Source organism: Lactuca virosa, chromosome 2 (assembly GCF_052849685.1).
Source record: "Lactuca virosa cultivar CGN04683 chromosome 2, Lactuca_virosa_CGN04683_v6, whole genome shotgun sequence".
Taxonomy (NCBI): Eukaryota; Viridiplantae; Streptophyta; class Magnoliopsida; order Asterales; family Asteraceae; genus Lactuca; species Lactuca virosa.
The window spans coordinates 107,028,272-107,055,440 of record NC_136427.1 but is presented as its reverse complement, the minus strand read 5'-3'; the positions used below and the strand labels follow the sequence as shown (position 1 = coordinate 107,055,440).

Sequence of the window (27,169 nt, the reverse complement as noted above, 5' to 3'; positions counted from 1 at the left end):
AAAAAATACAAGTGACAAGTTTAAGATTCTATTATTTATCTAATAAAGTAATTTTGATATATTTATATATAAAAATAAGCAAAATGGATTTACACGAGATATAAATGATCGACGTTTCATCTATTTAACAATTTATGCAATCAAATTGTATAAATCATGAAAGTAACACAAATTTTATAATCACAATGTAAGCAGTCGAATATTTTATATAAACATCTATTCAAGCCTTTAAAAATTGAATTGTTTCTACTTTATAGTGAAACTAATAAAAGAGAACCGGCCAAACACAAAATGTCGAACGCGCAAGTCGTTGCCACTTGCCACGCGGTCTCCATCTCCCCAAAACCAGCTAAGTCCTCACTGTAATCCTATTTCATGCCTACCCACCACCTCCCTCTATATCTCTCCATTCTCTCTCCCAACTCCGATCTCCCATTTCCGAAACAAACTTCAATCCTTCATTTCATTTTACCTTTCCCACAAATGGCAGATCGTGTTCATCCAGCTGCTGCATCGGATCACTCCCATCCGCTTCCTGAATCTGTCAAGCCTCCTATCTCCGACGACAAGCCACTACTGCCGCAAGGAACGTACGTTATCCAGATCCCTAAAGATCAGATCTACCGCATCCCTCCCCCTGAAAATTCTCACAAAATCAAAAAACTTGCTAATCGAAAACCTCGACGGAGCTGCTGCTGCCGCTGTCTCTGTTGGACAATCGCCACCGTATTGATTCTAATAATCCTCCTGGCAATTGCTACTGGCATTCTCTACTTGGTTTTTCGCCCAGAAAAGTTGAAATATTCAATCGATAACATCTCAATAGGAGGCGTCAACCTGACTTCGTCAGCGCCGATATTCCCGCGGATAACTGTTGACATTAGAGCAGAAAACCCTAACGATAAGCTTTCGATGTACTACAACGGAAAAGGAAGCTCTGTCAACGTGTATTACGCCGACGTTAACTTATGTAACGGTGTGTTACCGACGCTTCAACAGCACACGAATAACGTGACGATAATCAAAACGGCGTTAAGGGGATCGAATATTGTCTTGGCACGTGATGATCACTCGCGATTGGTATCACAGCAGGGCAAACGGAATGTGCCATTAAGATTGAAGGTTAAGGCGCCGCTGAAAATTAAAATTGGTGCCGTTAAAACGTGGGAGATAACGGTTACCGTCAAGTGTAACGTGGCTGTTGATCAATTAACCCAGAAGTCAAAGATCGTGTCGAAAAATTGTGATTATAGGGTAAAACTGTGGTAACAAAAAGAGTGGTAGCTTCGTAAATTGCTTGATTGTAAAGATCTCAAAATATACGTTTAATTATATAATCGCACAAAAACATTCATTAATTCTAGTGTAAATGTTCCTGTAGTATATTAAAAATTAAAATTTTTGTTTTCAGTTGATCAAACGAAACGAATGTCGTATTGAAAATGAATACCACCACACAAACTGAAAATAAATATATGCAAATTTATCTACAAATTATTAAACAATCAATTAGAGTACATAATCAAACTGAAATGCAACATAAGGCCGTCCGGTATACCCGGAACGAAGGCCTCCGTGGTCTAGCTGGCCACGAACCACGTTCGTGCACACCATCCCACTGCCTCGTGGTGGCTCGTGGTCGTGGCGGTTCGTGTTGGGGACGACGGAGGCGGACGACCAATCAGGTCTCTTCTCCTCTCTTCTTCTCTCTACTTCTCTCTTCTTCTCTCTTCCTGTCTTCTTCTTTCTTGCAGACCACGAGGAAGTGACCATCCCGTTAGGTTGAGGAATAGTTGTGGTGGTGACGTGGAGGTGGAAGACGGTGGTGGTCGTGAAGACCATAACGGATGGTCTAATCACGTATTGAAAGTGCATCCGTGGTTGCGATTGTGATTAGTTTGTGAAAGCCTATCTTAATGTAAGATGGGAAAAAAAAATTATGGATTTAAAACTACAGTATCAAATAAAGTAAATCTGAATAGAAATTAAAAGGGTGTTTGGCTAAGCTTCTTAAAACAACTTATTAGGTTACACACCACTATAAGTTAAAAAAGTGTTTAGATGAAAAATAACTTATTCCGGTAGAAAATCTCTAATAAATCATTTTTTTCATAAGTTATCCTACACTTACTTATTAGCTTATAAGCTAACAAGCTAACAAGTTATAAACTAATAAGCAATAACATTTTTTTGCCAAACACCCCTTAAATATCCTCCTATTTTTTTTTCTTCCTACTCATCATCCTACCATATTAAATGTTGACATGTGTCACATTTAATGACACATTTAATGAAATTAATAATAACTAGAAAAAAGCTCACGGCTCCGCCGCTTTTGGACTAATGCGACAAAGTCGGATGATGACCAATATTAAGAAAAGCAATAACTGTATAACTTGATTCAAATTTTGAAGTTGTGTGAAAACAGAAGTTGTGTTCATTAATCACATTTTAACATCAAGATAAGCAAAACATCATTTTCGTCCAAATAACCATGTAAAACTTCATTAGGTATGCAACTTGGCCATCCCTGCAAAACAAAATACAATAGTCATGAAAAAAAGGATAAAAAAATATAGCATTTTGGCTAAATTCCTAAGCTACAAACTTTCCAAAAGTTAACAACCGTAAATCAATACAATGTCTAACATCAATACCTTTTTTCTATCTCTTAGACCGAGTGACTGACTATTATCATAAGGTTAATGTTATTTTTCTATATAAGGAAATTTAGTGGTTTAGTCAGATGACTAAGAAAAATGTAAAATAGATTGTAAAAAGAAGATGACATTCAGTCACATGTTAAAACTGAATTAAGTTCAAATAAAATTTAGGCAAGATTAGGTGTCGACCAACCATTTTATGACACAAATTTTTTTTTTGAATCATGTGTGCCCATTTTTCCCCGTTACTCAATGTTGAAAAAATAATTAAAATACAGAAAAAAACCATTATATAAATTTAGCCACTTGAAATATTGCCTAAATTTAAACCCCTGACTTCAACTTCTCCCTATTTGAGATTTCTATCATCAATCTTTAAGACATGTAAAAGTGTCGGGTGTTAATTTAATAAAAATAAATAAAGCTAAATTGAGTGTGGATCTAGTTTTTGATGGAAGTACATATAAAAGGTGGGTAGGGGTAATCTTGTCATTTGGCTTTAGCAAACCATTTTGGCAATGTGAATGAAGCCTTCATTCCTAACTTGTAAAGAACACAACATATACAAGACGGAATAGGAATCTTTTTGAAATCTGTATGTTTTTTTTAAATGATAGTACCATTATAATATTACTTCGATCTAAAATTTAATTAAGTTATTATAATATGTTCATTTGTAACTTTCTTAAAATAATAAACAATAAAACATTTTCTTTAATATAATAAATAAAAAAAAAACTCACCATTGAGTTCCATTTTCTTTGTGTTTGCCAATCTGGAGGTCTCAAATATCACCGCATCACCACCACATATGATAAGTTTAATTAATCAAAATTATTTAAAAATTAAAATATAAATAAGAAAAAACATTTCAAAAACAAAATCTTACATAAATTGCTTCAAATGTAATAATTAACAAATCTATTAAAAATCAGAACTGACCGCACAAATGAATTTGATGGACTTGCAGTCCCTTGTTTTAAGTTAAGCTAAAGACACGGAGATTGAAACAATCAAATACCTTGGAACAGAGAAGGTAAGAGTGTGATCATGCATTCGCACGTGTGCTTCTCCCACCACCACCCATTCCACGTCCACCGGCTGCACCACTTATCATTGACCCACTGTCTGATATATCTGGCTCCATGTAAAATCTCGCCCGGAATGCAGCCAGATGAACATTGTATGCAGGTGGCACTGCATATCACATTCACATATCATAACATTTATTAATAAACAAAAATTTTAAAAGAAAATAACAAATGCCAATTGATATTTGAAACAAAAGTCAACTCACCAAACTCACCAATTGAAACAGAGCTTATACACCTTGCATAACTGTCAATAAAACAAAACATAAAATGTAATGAATTTTCAAATTATATATGCCATATGCAATGAAAAAGAGAAAGCAACATACATGTAACAAATAGCACTTGGCTCATCTATCAGTTACATATGGACAACATTACAATTCACCACCAGAAAGATTAACAACCTCTTGATCCATTAATTGGTCAATATGAAGAGATTTCATGACATTAGAGATAAATTGAGGATGCATATATGATTTAAGAATCTTTTGATGCAATAAATGCCTGAATGGATCTTTTGATGTTTGTAAGAGGCATTAAATTCAGGTATCTCCACATCAGATTCTTCTAGAGTGTCATGCTTCAACAATCAGCCTACACATTTATTTCATCAGTATAAGCATGCAGATAATAATAGTAAATACATCAAAACAAATATCATATGCATAATAATAATACTTACCAGCATATGGAATTATGGATAAATGTTGGTTTCCCTGTGAAAATTCACCCTCGACCACCTTAATTTTGAAACAACCATGAATTTTTGACATTGTGGAGTACCAATAGCATATATATGTTTCTCACTCGTGGTTTCCGAGACAACTATTTTTCCATAAAAAGGGCAATTAAAAAATGGCCAAATTGTAAATATGCTGGTAAAAAAATGTGGAATGTTTACGAATGAGTAGCTGGCATGACAGCATAAAGTCAGGCTTGCCATGTAAAATCCCACTCTTTTTTTTAACGACACCTAAAATCCCACCTTAATTAACTAAGATTAAAGTCATTGTAAAAAAAACAACTTTAACAAAAAAAAGTGTCTCTAACTTGTAGCAATTGTTTATGACAAACATAAACTTAGAATTCATTTTAATAATAAAAACTTGCGATCTATATATAGTTAGCACTTAGAAATGTCAAAACTTTATTAACATACTTTATTTAAACATGCATGGGAATTTATTTAAATAATAACATTTTTTTAGGTAAAGGTAGATCAGAAAATCAAAAGTTTTACTAAAGCCATAACCAAAAGATGAAATTGACAGCAACAAACGAAGATAAGAAGGAAACTGAAATACAAAACCTGTTCTGGAGTATGCATCTTCTCTGTGCCACTACATATCATATCAAATCGTCCATCACACAGCAAATAAAAGAAAGTCGGAAACTTGGTAAAGATAAGGAAAGGGAAAAAGAAAAGTTGAATTAGGTATTAAATATATATTATAGATTAAATGGACATTTACTGTAATCTATTCGGATAAACAATAGCAAATAGACGGATATTCAATTGTATAAACAATCAAACCCAAACATCCTTTAGTTATTGGAAATACGAAAATACCAACCATTCCTTACGTTAAGATTGAAAAGGACCAAAATTTAGTGTGGTAAAAAGGATTCCACTACAATTCAAAGAAAAATAAAAGTTCACAAATGTGACATTTCCATTTTCATGGTCAGAAAAAACCGATTTTGTTTATGCTTTATAAAAATCAGAGTATCTCTTTTAATAAAAAATGTTGCGGAATTTATTCCCAGAAAAACATGATAAATACGTTATCAAAACATTTCCGAAGAAATGTATTTTTGTTCATTTTAAAACATTTGTGATGTCATCATCAGTACAGAAACATAAGCATAAACATAACTTACATTCATTTACACTAGTGATCTAGATCTCTTTAATCTCTCAGTGTAATGTAACTGCATATCGACACCTGTGATACAAATAAGCTTGAGTGGGTCAGGTTGGGAAACATGGTGAGTACATAGGGTTTTCAACCCACAATAATTTAATTATTATGTTTAAACATCAAACAATCAACCCAATTACCCATCCCCATTATCTTCCTTACTCTTAAGGTCTACCCTAAGAGTCATTTATCCTGCATTCGTTCATTCCGAAGTCCATTGCTTCCAGGGTTTATATGACAGACACTAAGTCCATAGCTGCCAATGCTCGTTCGTAAAGCACTAATTCCATAGCTGCTAAAGTTCATTCATCGGGTACTAAATCCATAGCTACCAGTGTTTATCTAATAGGTACTAAGTCCATAGCTACCAACATTTATCTAACAGGTACTAAGTCCATAGCTACCAATGTTTATTCAATAGGCACTAAGTCCATAGCTGCCGATGTTATTTGTTAGGCACTAAGTCTATAGCTGCCAATGTTCACTCATATCATCTTTCATCTCTCATCATTCATTTACCCATGTTTTACCCAACATATTCGTAGATATAAAATACATATACAGTTTAAACTATTTAAAAAATGTATAAAATCATTCATCCAGCATAGATAACAAGTATACATATAATATGCACACATAGCACGTAATTTATATAAAATACTTCATATCTATGTGTAAGATGAAAGTAACTATGTACTCACTTGTTAAAGTGATGATTCCAAACTCGGGCAGCGCTTCATTTTATCGATTCTATTTTCCTTCGACGAAACCTAGCATTATTATCGCTAAATTTTAGTCTAATATTTACCGTGACTAATTATTACTCTTAGGATTATTATTATTATATAAGCGTTTAAACAATATTTTCCAACCACTATGTACAGACAGGGGCCATACATAAAACACCGGAGGGCAGGACCATTTTGGCATATAGCACTTCTGAAATCCAACAACCCTATGCGACCCTTTAAACCAGATTTCCCGTACCGCGAGTAGTTAAAAAGATATTATAACGACACTTATATAACCCATAATAATAGCTCAAATAATTATTATAAGGTCCTAATAACGTTACTACATTTAAATAAAAGCTATATTAAAAATTAGGTAGACGTATCTTACATACGAGGGGGTTTGGCTAGAAGTCGGGCTCTGCAGGGGCAGGACTTCCGAGCCGAAAGCTCTTCTTCTCGGAGCCGTCGAGCGCTTCGGGACTTTCTTCTAACGCTAGGGGAGTTTTTTTTGGGAGGTTTAGAGAGAGTGTAGAGAGAAGAAAGAATGGGAAAGGTGTGAAGAAAATGAGGGTGGAAGGGGTTGTATTTATAGGGTGAAATATGGCTGAAATTGGTGTCGCATGTCACCATCTAGTGGCAAGCCTTGGGAAGAAAGCAATGGCCAAGATTGTGTCATATCACCCATTTTCGCACAGCACACTTCCGACTTCTAAAATCCGTAACTTTCGCATACGAGCTCCGTTTTTGTCGTTCTTTATATCCACGCGTAGGTAAAAATATGATCCACAACTTTACTTTTGACTCTGTCGGCTAATTCTCGACTGATCTTAAATTTAGTAGTAGAAGGTGACTACACTGTTAAATGTCCGCGTAAAATCCATAACTTCTACATACGTACTCCGTTTTCGTCTGTCTTTATGTCGTTGAGTTCCTATTAATGAGATATTCAATTATCATTTAGGTCGCATTGGCCAAAAACCGCTCGATCTAAAATTCAAGTTTCGGGCCGTGCACTGCTAGGCCAAATCTTAGAAAAATCATAACTTCCTCATACGAAGTCAGATTTGGGCGTACTTTTTATGCACGCTCTCGATTTAACATATACTACAACTTTTGTTTAGATCAGTAAGTCCAAAAAGTCCTCTATCGTAAATTCACTATTTACATCGCGTAGTGGCGTGCCGGTTTTGCCGTAAAACTTCGACGGGCCATAACTTCTTCGTTATAACTCGGATTTCGGCGTTCTTTATATGTACGGAACCCTTGTAACATATACTACCACTTGGTTAAGATTATTCCTTCTAAAGAATCTTCCATAAAAAACTCATCTTTGATGCTTATTGTCTCTAAATTGATTAGCCCGAATCTGCGGGCGTTACAATTATCTCCCCCTTAGGATGATTCCGTCCCGGAATCATCAACAAAACAGGGTTGTATAATGACTCCTTATGTTATCTCTTCATCCTAGGTAATAACCGTAACTTCTATGTTGCTTCGAACGAGTATCTAACTCTTGGACTCCTTGACTGCAGGCGGTGCTCGATCTTGCACCTGCTCCGTTAGACTCCAAATTATGACCTTCAAGTCACAATCTCGATCCTTACTGGAGACTCCTTCTTCTTCTTAACAAACTTAAGATAAGTTCTTATACATTCGCCCATCCTTGTCGTTTCCCCTCTCCGGGCCATTTCTTCGTTCTCCTTGAGTCCCAGCTTGACTCACAGGGCGGGTGTAGTTCCCTTCCTTCGATTGCTCGGGGACCACTTCAGGTTGTACGATCGGTATTGTAGCTTCCTCTCGGTTCTGTTGAAGTAAGCGTCTGGTCTCCTCCATTTGACGATCCAACATCATTTGAATCATCGTTTGTACTCCGGCCATAGTGATTGGCCCAGGAGCGGCTACCACAACAGGTATTTGCTCAATCACTGGGGGTTGATTCCTGTTTCCGTTCGTGTTTCCGGCTCCGCTTCGGGTGCTTGCCATTTCGATCTTATTCACCAAATTAGGCATTTGGTGTGAAATGACGAGAATTAAGATAGGAAAGATTTTATTTACGATCGACGTGTAAACCTCCCCATCACTCCGCAAAGTTTCATGCCAGTTCTAATATCATATTTAAACGTTTAGAAATCTCAACACATAAAGTTTCTAGATCTGGTCGGCAACAGACCATAGATCCGATCATACATTTAGCATCATAAATCATTTAGCACATAAAAGCATGTTAGGCATTTTCCCTAAATTAGCTAGTGTTTGTGTCTATTCAGGTGTATTATCTAAATTTTATTAGACACACTCCTCACGATCATCGCTTAGCATTCTAAGTTTAAGTCTAGAAATAAATCCATATTCCTAGTTCGCTTAAACTAATGCTCTGATACCAACTGTGACATCCCCATTTTCATGGCCAGAAAAGACCTATTTTGTTTATGCTTTATAAAAATCAGAGTACCTCTTTTAATAAAAAATGTTGTGGAATTTGTTCCCAGAAAAACATGATAAATACGTTATCAAAGCATTTCCGAAGAAATGTATTTTTGTTCATTTTAAAACATTTGGGATGTCATCATCAGTACATAAACATAAGCATAAACATAACTTACATTCATTTACACTAGTGATCTACATCTCTTTAATCTCTCAGTGTAATGTAACTTCATATCAACACCTGTGATACAAATAAGCTTGAGTGGGTCAGGTTGGGAAACCTGGTGAGTACATAGGGTTTTCAAACCACAATAATTTAATTATTATGTATAAACATCAAACAATCAACTCAATTACCCATCCCCGTTATCTTCCTTATTCTTAAGGTCTACCCTAAGAGTCATTTATCATGCATTCGTTCATTCCGAAGTCCATTGCTTCCAGGGTTTATATGACAGGCACTAAGTCCATAGCTACCAATGCTCGTTCGTAAAGCACTAATTCCATAGCTGCTAAAGTTCATTCATCGGGTACTAAATCCATAGCTACCAGTGTTTATCTAATAGGTACTAAGTCCATAGCTACCAACGTTTATCTAACAGGTACTAAGTCCATTGCTACCAACGTTTATTCAATAGGCAATAAGTCCATAGCTGCCGATGTTATTTGTTAGGCACTAAGTCTATAGCTGCCAATGTTCACTCATATCATCTTTCATCTCTCATCATTCATCTACCCATGTTTTACCCAACATATTTGTAGATATAAAATACATATACAGTTTAAATTATTTAAAACATGTATAAAATCGTTCATCCAGCATAGATAACAAGTATACAGATAATATGCACACATAGCACGTAATTTATATAAAATACTTCATATCTATGTGTAAGATGAAAGTAACTATGCACTCATTTGTTAAAGTGATGATTCCAAACTCGGGCAACGCTTCACTTTTAACGATTCTATTTTCCTTCGACGAAACCTAGCATTATTATCGCTAAATTTTAGTCTAATATTTACCGTGACTAATTATTAGTCTTAGGATTATTATTATTATATAAGCGTTTAAACAATATTTTCCAACCACTATGTACAGACAGGGGCCATACATAAAACACCGGAGGGCAGGACCATTTTGGCATATAGCACTTCTGAAATCCAACAACCCTATGCGACCCTTTAAACCAGATTTCCCGTACCGCGAGTAGTTAAAAAGATATTATAACGACACTTATATAACCCATAATAATAGCTCAAATAATTATTAAAAGGTCCTAATAACGTTACTATATTTAAATAAAAGCTATATTAAAAATTAGGTAGACGTATCTTACCTACGAGGGGGTTTGGCTAGAATTCGGGCTCTGCAGGGGCAGGACTTCCGAGCCGAAAGCTCTTCTTCTCGGAGCCGTCGAGCGCTCCGGGGCTTTCTTCTAACGCTAGGGGAGTTTTTTTTGGGAGGTTTAGAGAGAGTGTAGAGAGAAGAAAGAATGGGAAATGTGTGAAGAAAATGAGGGTGGAAGGAGTTGTATTTATAGGGTGAAATATGGCTGAAACTGGTGTCACATGTCACCATCTAGTGGCAAGCCTTGGGGAGAAAGCAATGGCCAAGATTGTGTCACATCACCCATTTTCGCACAGCACACTTCCGACTTCTAAAATCCGTAACTTTCGCATACGAGCTCCGTTTTTGACGTTCTTTATATCCACGCGTAGGTAAAATAAGATCTACAACTTTCCTTTTGACTCCGTCGGCTAATTCTCGACTGATCTTAAATTTAACAGTAGAAGGTGACTACACTGTTAAATGTCCGCGTAAAATTCATAACTTCTACATACGGACTCCGTTTTCGTCTGTCTTTTTGTCGTTGAGTTCCTATTAATGAGATATTCAATTATCATTTAGGTCGCATTGGCCAAAAACCGCTCGATCTAAAATTCAAGTTTCGGGCCGTGCACTGCTAGGCCAAATCTTAGAAAAATCATAACTTCCTCATACGAAGTCAGATTTGGGCGTACTTTTTATGCACGCTCTCGATTTAACATATACTACAACTTTTGTTTAGATCAGTAAGTCCAAAAAGTCCTCTATCGTAAATTCACTATTTACGTCGCGTAGTGGCGTGCCGGTTTTGCTGTAAAACTTCGACGGGCCATAACTTCTTCGTTATAACTCGGATTTCGGCGTTCTTTATATGTACGGAACCCTTGTAACATATACTACCACTTGGTTAAGATTATTCCTTCTAAATAACATTCCATCAAAAACTCATATTTGATGCTTATTGTCTCTAAATTGATTAGCTCGAATCTGCGGGCGTTACAATTATCTCCCCCTTAGCATGATTACGTCCCGGAATCATCAACGAAACAGGGTTGTATAATGACTCCTTATGTTATCTCTTCATCCTAGGTAATAACCGTAACTTCTATGTTGCTTCGAACGAGTATCTAACTCTTGGACTCCTTGACTGCAGGCGGTGCTCGATCTTGCACCTGCTCCGTTAGACTCCAAATTATGACCTTCAAGTCACAATCTCGATCCTTACTGGAGACTCCTTCTTCTTCTTAACAAACTTAAGATAAGTTCTTATACATTCGCCCATCCTTGTCGTTTCCCCTCTCCGGGCCATTTCTTCGTTCTCCTTGAGTCCCAGCTTGACTCACAGGGCGGGTGTAGTTCCCTTCCTTCGATTGCTCGGGGACCACTTCAGGTTGTACGATCGGTATTGTAGCTTCCTCTCGGTTCTATTGAAGTAAGCGTCTGGTCTCCTCCATTTGACGATCCAACATCATTTGAATCATCGTTTGTACTCCGGCCATAGTGATTGGCCCAGGAGCGGCTACCACAACAGGTATTTGCTCAATCACTGGGGGTTGATTCCTGTTTCCGTTCGTGTTTCCGGCTCCGCTTCGGGTGCTTGCCATTTCGATCTTATTCACCAAATTAGGCATTTGGTGTGAAATGACGAGAATTAAGATAGGAAAGATTTTATTTACGATCGACGTGTAAACCTCCCCATCACTCCGCAAAGTTTCATGCCAGTTCTAATATCGTATTTAAACGTTTAGAAATCTCAACACATAAAGTTTCTAGATCTGGTCGGCAACAGACCATAGATCCGATCATACATTTAGCATCATAAATCATTTAGCACATAAAAGCATGTTAGGCATTTTCCCTAAATTAGCTAGTGTTTGTGTCTATTCAGGTGTATTATCTAAATTTTATTAGACACACTCCTCACGATCATCGCTTAGCATTCTAAGTTTAAGTCTAGAAATAAATCCATATTCCTAGTTCGCTTAAACTAATGCTCTGATACCAACTGTGACATCCCCATTTTCATGGCCAGAAAAGACCTATTTTGTTTATGCTTTATAAAAATCAGAGTACCTCTTTTAATAAAAAATGTTGTGGAATTTGTTCCCAGAAAAACATGATAAATACGTTATCAAAGCATTTCCGAAGAAATGTATTTTTGTTCATTTTAAAACATTTGGGATGTCATCATCAGTACATAAACATAAGCATAAACATAACTTACATTCATTTACACTAGTGATCTACATCTCTTTAATCTCTCAGTGTAATGTAACTTCATATCAACACCTGTGATACAAATAAGCTTGAGTGGGTTAGGTTGGGAAACCTGGTGAGTACATAGGGTTTTCAAACCACAATAATTTAATTATTATGTATAAACATCAAACAATCAACTCAATTACCCATCCCCGTTATCTTCCTTATTCTTAAGGTCTACCCTAAGAGTCATTTATCATGCATTCGTTCATTCCGAAGTCCATTGCTTCCAGGGTTTATATGACAGGCACTAAGTCCATAGCTACCAATGCTCGTTCGTAAAGCACTAATTCCATAGCTGCTAAAGTTCATTCACCGGGTACTAAATCCATAGCTACCAGTGTTTATCTAATAGGTACTAAGTCCATAGCTACCAACGTTTATCTAACAGGTACTAAGTCCATTGCTACCAACGTTTATTCAATAGGCAATAAGTCCATAGCTGCCGATGTTATTTGTTAGGCACTAAGTCTATAGCTGCCAATGTTCACTCATATCATCTTTCATCTCTCATCATTCATCTACCCATGTTTTACCCAACATATTTGTAGATATAAAATACATATACAGTTTAAATTATTTAAAACATGTATAAAATCGTTCATCCAGCATAGATAACAAGTATACAGATAATATGCACACATAGCACGTAATTTATATAAAATACTTCATATCTATGTGTAAGATGAAAGTAACTATGCACTCATTTGTTAAAGTGATGATTCCAAACTCGGGCAACGCTTCACTTTTAACGATTCTATTTTCCTTCGACGAAACCTAGCATTATTATCGCTAAATTTTAGTCTAATATTTACCGTGACTAATTATTAGTCTTAGGATTATTATTATTATATAAGCGTTTAAACAATATTTTCCAACCACTATGTACAGACAGGGGTCATACATAAAACACCGGAGGGCAGGACCATTTTGGCATATAGCACTTCTGAAATCCAACAACCCTATGCGACCCTTTAAACCAGATTTCCCGTACCGCGAGTAGTTAAAAAGATATTATAACGACACTTATATAACCCATAATAATAGCTCAAATAATTATTAAAAGGTCCTAATAACGTTACTATATTTAAATAAAAGCTATATTAAAAATTAGGTAGACGTATCTTACCTACGAGGGGGTTTGGCTAGAATTCGGGCTCTGCAGGGGCAGGACTTCCGAGCCGAAAGCTCTTCTTCTCGGAGCCGTCGAGCGCTCCGGGGCTTTCTTCTAACGCTAGGGGAGTTTTTTTTGGGAGGTTTAGAGAGAGTGTAGAGAGAAGAAAGAATGGGAAATGTGTGAAGAAAATGAGGGTGGAAGGAGTTGTATTTATAGGGTGAAATATGGCTGAAACTGGTGTCACATGTCACCATCTAGTGGCAAGCCTTGGGGAGAAAGCAATGGCCAAGATTGTGTCACATCACCCATTTTCGCACAGCACACTTCCGACTTCTAAAATCCGTAACTTTCGCATACGAGCTCCGTTTTTGACGTTCTTTATATCCACGCGTAGGTAAAATAAGATCTACAACTTTCCTTTTGACTCCGTCGGCTAATTCTCGACTGATCTTAAATTTAACAGTAGAAGGTGACTACACTGTTAAATGTCCGCGTAAAATTCATAACTTCTACATACGGACTCCGTTTTCGTCTGTCTTTTTGTCGTTGAGTTCCTATTAATGAGATCTTCAATTATCATTTAGGTCGCGAAGTCCTCTATCGTAAATTCACTATTTACGTCGCGTAGTGGCGTGCCGGTTTTGCTGTAAAACTTCGACGGGCCATAACTTCTTCGTTATAACTCGGATTTCGGCGTTCTTTATATGTACGGAACCCTTGTAACATATACTACCACTTGGTTAAGATTATTCCTTCTAAATAACATTCCATCAAAAACTCATATTCGATGCTTATTGTCTCTAAATTGATTAGCTCGAATCTGCGGGCGTTACAATTATCTCCCCCTTAGGATGATTACGTCCCGGAATCATCAACGAAACAGAGTTGTATAATGACTCCTTATGTTATCTCTTCATCCTAGGTAATAACCGTAACTTCTATGTTGCTTCGAACGAGTATCTAACTCTTGGACTCCTTGACTGCAGGCGGTGCTCGATCTTGCACCTGCTCCGTTAGACTCCAAATTATGACCTTCAAGTCACAATCTCGATCCTTACTGGAGACTCCTTCTTCTTCTTAACAAACTTAAGATAAGTTCTTATACATTCGCCCATCCTTGTCGTTTCCCCTCTCCGGGCCATTTCTTCGTTCTCCTTGAGTCCCAGCTTGACTCACAGGGCGGGTGTAGTTCCCTTCCTTCGATTGCTCGGGGACCACTTCAGGTTGTACGATCGGTATTGTAGCTTCCTCTCGGTTCTATTGAAGTAAGCGTCTGGTCTCCTCCATTTGACGATCCAACATCATTTGAATCATCGTTTGTACTCCGGCCATAGTGATTGGCCCAGGAGCGGCTACCACAACAGGTATTTGCTCAATCACTGGGGGTTGATTCCTGTTTCCGTTCGTGTTTCCGGCTCCGCTTCGGGTGCTTTCCATTTCGATCTTATTCACCAAATTAGGCATTTGGTGTGAAATGACGAGAATTAAGATAGGAAAGATTTTATTTACGATCGACGTGTAAACCTCCCCATCACTCCGCAAAGTTTCATGCCAGTTCTAATATCGTATTTAAACGTTTAGAAATCTCAACACATAAAGTTTCTAGATCTGGTCGGCAACAGACCATAGATCTGATCATACATTTAGCATCATAAATCATTTAGCACATAAAAGCATGTTAGGCATTTTCCCTAAATTAGCTAGTGTTTGTGTCTATTCAGGTGTATTATCTAAATTTTATTAGACACACTCCTCACGATCATCGCTTAGCATTCTAAGTTTAAGTCTAGAAATAAATCCATATTCCTAGTTCGCTTAAACTAATGCTCTGATACCAACTGTGACATCCCCATTTTCATGGCCAGAAAAGACCTATTTTGTTTATGCTTTATAAAAATCAGAGTACCTCTTTTAATAAAAAATGTTGTGGAATTTGTTCCCAGAAAAACATGATAAATACGTTATCAAAGCATTTCCGAAGAAATGTATTTTTGTTCATTTTAAAACATTTGGGATGTCATCATCAGTACATAAACATAAGCATAAACATAACTTACATTCATTTACACTAGTGATCTACATCTCTTTAATCTCTCAGTGTAATGTAACTTCATATCAACACCTGTGATACAAATAAGCTTGAGTGGGTCAGGTTGGGAAACCTGGTGAGTACATAGGGTTTTCAAACCACAATAATTTAATTATTATGTATAAACATCAAACAATCAACTCAATTACCCATCCCCGTTATCTTCCTTATTCTTAAGGTCTACCCTAAGAGTCATTTATCATGCATTCGTTCATTCCGAAGTCCATTGCTTCCAGGGTTTATATGACAGGCACTAAGTCCATAGCTACCAATGCTCGTTCGTAAAGCACTAATTCCATAGCTGCTAAAGTTCATTCATCGGGTACTAAATCCATAGCTACCAGTGTTTATCTAATAGGTACTAAGTCCATAGCTACCAACGTTTATCTAACAGGTACTAAGTCCATTGCTACCAACGTTTATTCAATAGGCAATAAGTCCATAGCTGCCGATGTTATTTGTTAGGCACTAAGTCTATAGCTGCCAATGTTCACTCATATCATCTTTCATCTCTCATCATTCATCTACCCATGTTTTACCCAACATATTTGTAGATATAAAATACATATACATTTTAAATTATTTAAAACATGTATAAAATCGTTCATCCAGCATAGATAACAAGTATACAGATAATATGCACACATAGCACGTAATTTATATAAAATACTTCATATCTATGTGTAAGATGAAAGTAACTATGCACTCATTTGTTAAAGTGATGATTCCAAACTCGGGCAACGCTTCACTTTTAACGATTCTATTTTCCTTCGACGAAACCTAGCATTATTATCGCTAAATTTTAGTCTAATATTTACCATGACTAATTATTAGTCTTAGGATTATTATTATTATATAAGCGTTTAAACAATATTTTCCAACCACTATGTACAGACAGGGGCCATACATAAAACACCGGAGGGCAGGACCATTTTGGCATATAGCACTTCTGAAATCCAACAACCCTATGCGACCCTTTAAACCAGATTTCCCGTACCGCGAGTAGTTAAAAAGATATTATAACGACACTTATATAACCCATAATAATAGCTCAAATAATTATTAAAAGGTCCTAATAACGTTACTATATTTAAATAAAAGCTATATTAAAAATTAGGTAGACGTATCTTACCTACGAGGGGGTTTGGCTAGAATTCGGGTTCTGCAGGGGCAGGACTTCCGAGCCGAAAGCTCTTCTTGTCGGAGCCGTCGAGCGCTCCGGGGCTTTCTTCTAACGTTAGAATGGGAAATGTGTGAAGAAAATGAGGGTGGAAGGAGTTGTATTTATAGGGTGAAATATGGCTGAAACTGGTGTCACATGTCACCATCTAGTGGCAAGCCTTGGGGAGAAAGCAATGGCCAAGATTGTGTCACATCACCCATTTTCGCACAGCACACTTCCGACTTCTAAAATCCGTAACTTTCGCATACGAGCTCCGTTTTTGACGTTCTTTATATCCACGCGTAGGTAAAATAAGATCTACAACTTTCCTTTTGACTCCGTCGGCTAATTCTCGACTGATCTTAAATTTAACAGTAGAAGGTGACTACACTGTTAAATGTCCGCGTAAAATTCATAACTTCTACATACTGACTCCGTTTTCGTCTGTCTTTTTGTCGTTGAGTTCCTATTAATGAGATCTTCAATTATCATTTAGGTCGCGAAGTCCTCTATCGTAAATTCACTATTTACGTCGAGTAGTGGCGTGCCGGTTTTGCTGTAAAACTTCGACGGGCCATAACTTCTTCGTTAGAACTCGGATTTCGGCGTTCTTTATATGTACGGAACCTTGTAACATATACTACCACTTGGTTAAGATTATTCCTTCTAAATAACATTCCATCAAAAACTCATATTTGATGCTTATTGTCTCTAAATTGATTAGCTCGAATCTGCGGGCGTTACAATTATCTCCCCCTTAGGATGATTACGTCCCGGAATCATCAACGAAACAGGGTTGTATAATGACTCCTTATGTTATCACTTCATCCTAGGTAATAACCCTAACTTCTATGTTGCTTCGAACGAGTATCTAACTCTTGGACTCCTTGACTGCAGGCGGTGCTCGATCTTGCACCTGCTCCGTTAGACTCCAAATTATGACCTTCAAGTCACAATCTCGATCCTTACTGGAGAATCCTTCTTCTTCTTAATAAACTTAAGATAAGTTCTTATACATTCGCCCATCCTTGTCGTTTCCCCTCTCCGGGCCATTTCTTCGTTCTCCTTGAGTCCCAACTTGACTCATAGGGCGGGTGTAGTTCCCTTCCTCCGATTGCTCGGGGACCACTTCAGGTTGTACGATCGGTATTGTAGCTTCATGTCGGTTCTGTTGAAGTAAGCGTCTGGTCTCCTCTATTTGACGATCCAACATCATTTGGATCATCGTTTGTATTCCGACCATAGTTATTGGCCCAGGAGCGGCTACCAGAACATGTATTTGCTCAATCACTGTGGGTTCATTCATGTTTCCGTTCGCGTATCCGGCTCCGCTTGGGGTTCTTGCCATTTCGTTCTTATTCACCAAATTAGGCATTTGGTGTGAAATGAGGAGAATTAAGATAGGAAAGATTTTATTTACGATCGATGTGGAAACCTCCCCATCACTCCGCAAAGTCTCATGCCAGTTCTAATACCGTATTTAAAAGTTTAGAAATCTGAACACATAAAGTTCCCAGATCCGGTTGGCAACAGACCATAGATCCGATCATACATTTAGCATCATAAATCATTTAGCACATAAAAGCATGTTAGGCATTTTCCCTAAATTAGCTAGTGTATGTGTCTATTCAGGTGTATTACCTAAATTTTATTAGACACACTCCTCACGATCATCGCTTAACATTCTAAGTTTAAGTCTAGAAATAAATCCATATTCCTTGTTCGCTTAAACTAATGCTCTGATACCAACTGTGACATCCCCATTTTCATGGCCTGAAAATACCGATTTTGTTTATGCTTTATAAAAATCAGAGTACCTCTTTTAATAAAAAATGTTGCGGGATTTGTTCCCAGAAAAACATGATACATACGTTATCAAAGCATTTCCGAAGAAATGTATTTTTGTTCATTTTAAAACATTTGGGATGTCATCATCAGTACAGAAACATAAGCATAAACATAACTTACATTCATTTACACTAGTGATCTACATCTCTTTAATCTCTTAGTGTAATGTAAGTTCATATCGACACCTGTGATACAAATAAGCTTGAGTGGGTTAGGTTGGGAAACCTGGTGAGTACATAGGGTTTTCAACCCACAATAATTTAATTATTATGTTTAAACATCAAACAATCAACCCAATTACCCATCCCCATTATCTTCCTTACTCTTAAGGTCTACCCTAAGAGTCATTTATCCTGCATTCGTTCATTCCGAAGTCCATTGCTTCCAGGGTTTATATGACAGACACTAAGTCCATAGCTGCCGATGTTATTTGTTAGGCACTAAGTCTATAGCTGCCAATGTTCACTCATATCATCTTTCATCTCTCATTATTCATATACAGTTTAAATTATTTAAAGCATGTATAAAATCGTTCATCCAGCATAGATAACAAGTATACAGATAATATGCACACATAGCACGTAATTTATATAAAATACTTCATATCTATGTGTAAGATGAAAGTAACTATGTACTCATTTGTTAAAGTGATGATTCCAAACTCGGGCAACTCTTCAATTTTAACGCTTCTATTTTCCTTCGACGAAACCTAGCATTATTATCGCTAAATTTTAGTCTAATATTTACCGTGACTAATTATTAGTCTTAGAATTATTATTATTATATAAGCGTTTAAACAATATTTTCCAACCACAATGTACAGACAGGGGCCAGACATAAAACACCGGAGGGCAGGACCATTTTGGCATATAGCACTTCTGAAATCCAACAACCCTATGCAGCCCTTTAAACCAAATTCCCCGTATCGCGAGTAGTTAAAAAGATATTATAACGACACTTATATAACCCATAATAATAGCTCAAATAATTATTATAAGGTCCTAATAACATTACTATATTTAAATAAAAGCTATATTAAAAATTAGGTAGACGTATCTTACCTACGAGGGGGTTTGGCTAGAATTCGGGCTCTGCAGGGGCAGGACTTCCGAGCCGAAAGCTCTTCTTCTCGAAGCCGTCGAGCGCTCTGGGGCTTTTTTCTAACGCTAGGGGATTTTTTTTCGGAGGTTTAGAGAGAGTGTGGAGAGAAGAAAGAATGGGAAAGGTATGAAGAAAATGAGGGTGGAAGGGGTTGTATTTATAGGGTGAAATATGGCTGAAATTGGTGTCACATGTCACCATCTAGTGGCAAGCCTTGGGGAGAAAGAAATGGCCAAGATTGTGCCACATCACCCATTTTCGCACAGCACACTTCCGACTTCTAAAATCCGTAACTTTCGCATACGAGCTCTGTTTTTGACGTTCTTTATATCCACGCGTAGGTAAAAATAAGATCTACAACTTTCCTTTTGACTCCGTTGGCTAATTCTCGACTGATCTTAAATTTAACAGTAGAGGGTGACTACACTGTTAAATGTCCGTGTAAAATTCATAACTTCTACATACAGACTCCGTCTTCGTCTGTATTTTTGTCGTTGAGTTCCTATTAATGAGATCTTCAATTATAATTTAGGTCGCGTTGGCCAAAAACCGCTCGATCTAAAATTTGAGTCTCGGGCCGTTCACTGCTAGGCCAAATCTTAGAAAAATAATAACTTCCTCATACGAAGTCAGATTTGGGCGTTCTTTTTATGCACGCTCTCGGTTTTATTGGGTTTTGAGCATTCTAACAATCCTAAGGTGTACATGCAACCCTAAATACCTTGGATCTATGTTTTCACTATAATACATGCAAATATGAATTTTCCAAGGTATTACCCTAACTAGCATACAATCATATGTAATAGGATAACCAAACTAGATAGAATACATACATATTTATTGTAGCTTGATTCCATGAAGCTTAAGATCCTAGTGCCCCAAGTGTGACACCTCAAATGGTTCACACAACATCATGAACATCTTGGAATAACCATGAGGAGCGATACTTTTACTCTAGAAATCTGCTTGCCCTCTTGTGTATGCACTAGTGCCAATTTCACCAACCAATGGGGTCTTTATATAGTGTGCACATTAGGGTTATACCATGTAACCCATGACTTTACCCATTTCTTATGCTCCATGGGTTTTAACCTCCATGGAGTATCCATGGGTCACTACATGGGTTAAACCCAACATAAGGAATCATGGATCATAAGCCCACATATATAAGAATGAATGATTTACACAATCAATCCCCATATATTTAATTAGTCTCTTTTGATCACTAAATTAGTTCCAAACTAATTCTTGATCAATACTAATTAAATAATATGATTTCATATTAATATATTAGAACTTATAATATATTAATATGTCACAAATATCCTCTTCTCACAAAAGGTCTATCCAAATCTCCCGATGCCATGCAACCCAAATGGACCATGCCGGGTCGGGTCAAGTATATACCAATTATAGTTATGGGCTTAGACACTAATCCAACAGTCTCCCACTTGGATAAGTCTAATAACTATTATTGCAAGTATGACTCCAACCTGACCAGCAATCGTAGCTCTTAAAAGCTGCTGTCGAACTCTGAACAAATCACTGACGCGTCCATTAGATAAGTGATCATATATTACTACATTCTAGATATCATATGGACTGAGACATGGATTATAATCATTCTCTCTGTCCATTTGTTGTTTCCCGATTTCCGATTTATGACGACCGACTAATTGAACAAATCAAATCAGTCCAGGCTTGGCCAAGCACTTAGGGTGTCATCACTAAATCATCGAGGGGCCCACAAATATCGCTTTGATCCCTTTAAGGGTAAAAGGAATGGATAAACTTTGACTTATATGCTTGTACTAACTACTTGTTGAATCATACACAAAGGCACGTTTTATAACATCGAGTTACCAATGCGTTTTCGTGCAATCAATGTATAACCAACTCATAGTCAACAACTCATATCTCTAGGTTTGAAGAATATAAGATATTATCGTCTCATGATTCACTCGTGATAAAATCCATGAAGTGATTCAAATGAGCGTGGGTTTAATCCAATACTCAGAACTTATGAGCACTCATGAATGTTGTAGCAACTATTGTTATGTCCACTACCTTAGACATCTACAACCCAGCTTCATGACAGTCTTGATTCATATCTACTTCCAACATATGATCGACTGTGGATGGTTTGAATAACTTAGTCATTTGGGAAGAATGACCTAGTTATTCTGGAAGTCAAAACATGCAAAGTGAAACACAAGAATAATACTAATCCTATATGGACCCAACACTTTGAGAGTAAATAAAATACTTTTTATCTAAGCACCATATTGATTACTCATTATTCATTGTATAATGTTTCGATTTATCAACTTAATATTTGAATTAAAACAATAGTCATGCCATGCTCCAAGCATGCACACTATGTTTTTCCAAACAATAGCTATGCCATACTCCAAGTATGCACACTATGTTTGTCTAATGATCCTTACTTTGTGAAACAGATTGATTGACAATATTTCAATGATACTCACTTCACAATCCCAATCCTTATTGTAAATGTAAGAATACCAAACTCTTGCCATTTACTATAATCTATTAGATTCTAAACTTAAATGCAATGATCCCCTTGCAATGAATATGCACACAAGTCATAAAGACTTGGCAACAGACATTACAAAGTATTCCAATGGAGCACAATTCCATGGAAACGAAGTCTCACATTCAAAGTACATTCCTTTGAACACCCTTCTTGTATACCACATGTAATCGATCCTATACCCGAAGCATATGGGACCCGATTCATGCTATATTTTTTTTTATATTTTCCATGTTTTCAAAATTCGAACTATGAAGAGGGATGTCGTAATCATAATCGAATTTTGAGAATGCAACATATATATAATTTCCTTATGTTGAACCATTCCAACATAACATTCATATATATCCTTGACTAAAGTTAATTAAAAACTCAATCTAAGCTTTTAGAATTGGAATGAAGTATAAATCCTCTCCCTTAATTATAGCAAAACAACTTTTCAAAGCGAATTGAACCTTTTGTTTCTATAATAAACATTGCTAACTTGCAACACTTATCATAATTATCATATTCCCACTAACATGATGATTATTAGCATAACACTTATGCTCTCACTAGCTTTGACATGTACTCAGAAATCAGCTGGACTTCTAGAAATCAATACTTTATTGACTTTCTTACGAAAGTTCAGTTTTCTGATACGTGATGCTTTGATAAGACTTTATCAAAATCATACACCTTTCCTTAGAGAGCTCACATGTGTGTCTAAACTTTTTGTCATTCTCACTAGTTAGTGTGCCGGTTAACCAGACACGCTCCACTAACGACATGAGAATGCAAATATCACAATTACTATCTACTTAAAATCTACTTAGTGAAAGCGTTTCCTCACCATCATTTTCATGAACCGGAGAGAAACCTTATAAAACTTATATTTTTTATGGTGTATGTATTCCTATCCATGTGAATTTGTCAAAAACATAATCACAAGACAGGGTTAGTGACAAACCCAAACTCATATGGACTGAACTTGTTCAATCTTAATTTCTTGCCACTTGGCAGCTCAAGGGCCTACCATACTTCCACATTGTCATGCAAACAATTGAGAACTCATAGAACTCACAAGCATAGTCAGCTTTAACTGGAATAGGCACAGAAATAAGAATATGTCAACACGATAGTTACAAACCTCAAGTCGTGGGCTAGTGATTAACAATACTCTTGATTAGTTCTTGAAACTTTCTCAAGATCTTTTAAGACTCCCACTGACCTCTTGACATATAAGATTCTCTTGTCAAGAACCATTCCTTGACAAAACAAATATTTAAGAGTTAGTGCAGATTCTTATCAAGTTAAACACTTCATACAATTGGTCTTTATTGGTCTTTGTTTTATCCAAAATATCACAACTAACCAACTTCAAATGTACAAGAATAGGAAACATCTTACTCTACATTTGACAAGTGTTATAAACTTTCTAAAGATTATGTCACTCAAGTTACAATCTTGGAGTATGACTCTAAGAGTTGATTTTGGAACGAAGTATGATTTATCTTTTGATTTAACCATTTCAACAATTCATGATTCCTCTCCTTAGTCAAACAAATGCACTAAGGTGTCCTTAGAGGATCAATTGTGATATGGTTTCATAATCACTAAGATAATCATAAAACAAGATACTCAAGTACTCTCCCATCTCTTCAGATTGGAGAAACTTTTATCTTTCTGCCTTATTTGATTCTTCTCATCCGTTCTGCCATACATTGAGACTTTTCCAATGTGTCAGAATTACACTTAAACTTGTAAGCATAACCATATTTACTAAACTTTAGTAAATCATGACGAATAATCTTATCATTCCTTGTGGTCGAATTGACCAGCGCACAACCAAGAGTACCCAATCCTTTAGTCCTTCACTTTACTCACATATACATGTGAGCAAGGACTTAGTCTTAATTTCCCAAAGATGAAAATTCTCATTCATCACACAATACAACTTGCATGATTCCAAGTTTCTATCCAACTGAAACTTGGGTGATGAGAATCTTTCCTTATTTGGTAAATTATGACACTACCACAAATGAAAGAATCAAATCCATTTTCCAATAATGCTTATCAATGGAAACATATAAACAACAATTTTTCACAAATGCCATTGTAAGGATACTTAAAATAAATAAATCAAAACCTTTTCTTTTATTTTAAACTTGCGGAAAAATCTTATCCTTACAATGCAAATACATATGAAAAACATGTTGTTATCTATTCCTAAGCATATATCATAACTCTTAAGTAGCAGCTCAAAATTCTGATCATCGAACCTTGCGATCGAAATCCATCTTCATGATCAGAACCAGCATACTCTTTCTTTAGGCTTCCTTTGATTCTTCCAAAACATCATAATGTAAGTACATTACATCATGTATTAAGAATCTTCAAAAGAGACTTCATTGAGTTAGATAATGGACTTTAACCTGAAGCAAAGTCAAACCTTTTTGACTTTTACCATCCTTATGAACTTTCACGTAAACTCGACAGCTTCGCAACCAATGCCCCTTCTTTTGGCAAAAGAAACATATGGACCTTTTGGAAATGGTACCCTTGATTGTCTCAGACTTATCCTTTCTCTTTACCATTGGTCAAATGACTTGACCATGGCCAATCCCTTTCTATTGGGAAGAGAAAGCTTTTTTGGACTTCCAATGTCACCATTGTCAATGTCAAAATAGGTTTGGGAAGTGGATCTTCCAATCTAATTTTTCTTTACCAATGCTCCAAATCATTGCTGATTTAGCAGCATCAAGAAAATATGTAAGATCATTAAGAGTCATGTCTGATCTGTCATCAGGGAGTGACTGAAGAACCAAGTCAACAACCAGCTACCTCGAGACTTCGACACCCGACTCTCCCGGCTTGCCAATAGGGATTGAGTGACCTTGAACTTTTCAAGTATTTGAACTAAGGGATCGGGAGAATAATTGGAGGAGGTGGAGGAAGTGAAGTATGATTTCCAGTCCCATTAATGCACAACAAAAGGATTAATCTTTCACCTTTGATTGCCATGTGGGATATCATCTTCAATAGGAAAGCTTGTTCCTAAAGATTTGGGAAGACCATAGTTGTCTTAACTAGACATCTATAATGGGAGAATTTCAAGTTTAGTTGATTTAAAGTCCTTAATATAACACCCAATATGAAATATTAAGGCTAGGATCCAACAACCTATTTATAACCGAAAGAGGGATGTCGTAATCCAAGTTATAAAATAGTTGAAGGTAGGTAAATGAAAATTTACCAATTTCCACCATGAAAACGAAATATAATCAAGTTTTAATTGGATTTGAAACTCCTAGATCTTTTGAGATACATTGAAATTAATTGGCATGTTTGAATCTCGATTGTGCCCTCTCAAGTTTGTGACTGGGATGCCGAGGATCACAAACAAGGTGTGAATAACCATGCAAATTGACTTGGTACCCTCAACTTTATCACCAAATTGATGTGCCGGTTAACCACACACGCTCCACCAATCTATGATAAACTTAATTTACCCTTCGCCATACATTGTCAGTCCCATGTTAGTGTGCCGGTTAACCACACACGCTCCACTAACGACTTAACAAAGGTGAAAAGTGTAATTTCATGGGTTAGCACCATTTCACATTTTCCTAAGTAACTAAGATTGGGAATTTATAAGTGTTTAGTTACTTAGTATTTATCATTATACTTTTAATGAAGGGAGAATTATAGTCTTTATCCTACCCGTTCGACTAACGACCCTCCACCAGTCAAGGAAGCGGTGGGTGAGAGTGGACACCCATTAAACTGCCATTTTATAGGCAGTAACCTTATACCCCCTCTTATAGACCGACTTCGTGAATGAGGCCTACTAACGGTAAGACTGACTTTTTCTTATACATATCTATATAATTAAACTTTTAATATAAAAATAGTATAAGGGTTGAATTTTAAACTTTTAAAATTCTAGGGTTTGATTTGGAATTAAAGCATTCATGAGGGGTAACTTTACAAATTCCAAAACTTGAGGAAAAGTCTTGAAACTATTCAAAACTCTTGGATTTTCATAACTTATGAGTTTAATTAAAGTTTTAAAAACTTTAATGAAGAGACACTTGAACATCCATAACTCGAGGACAAGTTATGGAGTTCATAAAACTATTTATGACAAAGATGACTCTTCATTTGTAACCTATGACACTTTTATGAGTTTTAAGATTCATAAATGTGACTTTTCATATAACTTGAGGACAAGTTACAAAAAAACATTTTGTGAACTACTTTTAGATCAATTTGGATTGAAAACAACTATCAGACAATTTTTTATTAATCTAAATTGACTCACAAAAACAAGGTAACACAAACAACTTTAGGTAATCCATAACTTGAGGACAAGTTATGGAGTCCATACAATGTCATTAAAATCAAGAATTACACTAACAAATAATTTGCACATAATTCCTATGATCTATCAAAACTCATAAGCATGAACATTCATAATCAACAATTTTCAAGAATCATATAAACTTTTATAAAACTTGAAACTTTGATTATAGCTTTGAAATTGGTTTACCATAATCATTACCACATCAAAAACATGTTTTATAAGTCCAAAACAGTTTAAGGTAATGATTCTAGACCAATTCCATCCTTAAAAGTCGAAAATATGTTGTCAGGGGCTTTTACTCGTCGAGTGTATGAACCTACTCGACGAGTAGGATGAGTTTCTTCATGGACTCGGCGAGTCCATCAGTGGACTCGGCGAGTCCATCAGTGGACTCGGCGAGTCCAGTGCCCATGAAGCCAGAATTTTCGATTTTTAAGCTATTTCAGCATGTATAACTTGAAAACAAGCATAGTCTCTGATACCACTGTTGGGTTTTGAGCATTCTAACACTCCTAAGGTGTACA

The 27,169-nt window shown here is 36.4% G+C and overlaps 1 protein-coding gene and 1 long non-coding RNA gene across 3 annotated transcripts; one reads left to right on the top strand and one right to left on the bottom strand.

Annotated features, from left to right (window-relative positions):
- Positions 1–300: 300 nt before the first annotated feature.
- On the top strand, positions 301–1,358 carry LOC145159357 (Late embryogenesis abundant (LEA) hydroxyproline-rich glycoprotein family). Its single transcript, XM_079078302.1, has one exon. It carries the CDS (start codon positions 376–378, stop codon positions 1,267–1,269), a length of 894 nt encoding a protein of 297 aa, XP_078934428.1. The 5' UTR covers positions 301–375; the 3' UTR covers positions 1,270–1,358.
- A 1,013-nt stretch (positions 1,359–2,371) lies between these two features.
- Positions 2,372–5,124, bottom strand: LOC145156469 (uncharacterized). 2 transcript variants are annotated; one of them, XR_013736729.1, is made up of 7 exons: positions 5,067–5,124; positions 4,440–4,582; positions 4,084–4,351; positions 3,961–4,001; positions 3,685–3,860; positions 3,407–3,438; positions 2,372–2,530 (listed from the first exon to the last, which is right to left on the bottom strand). It is a non-coding gene; the product is annotated as an uncharacterized LOC145156469 (long non-coding RNA). The 2 variants fall into 2 exon arrangements; XR_013736728.1 differs by having other exon boundaries at positions 3,407–3,860.
- Between the last annotated feature and the right edge of the window lie 22,045 nt (positions 5,125–27,169).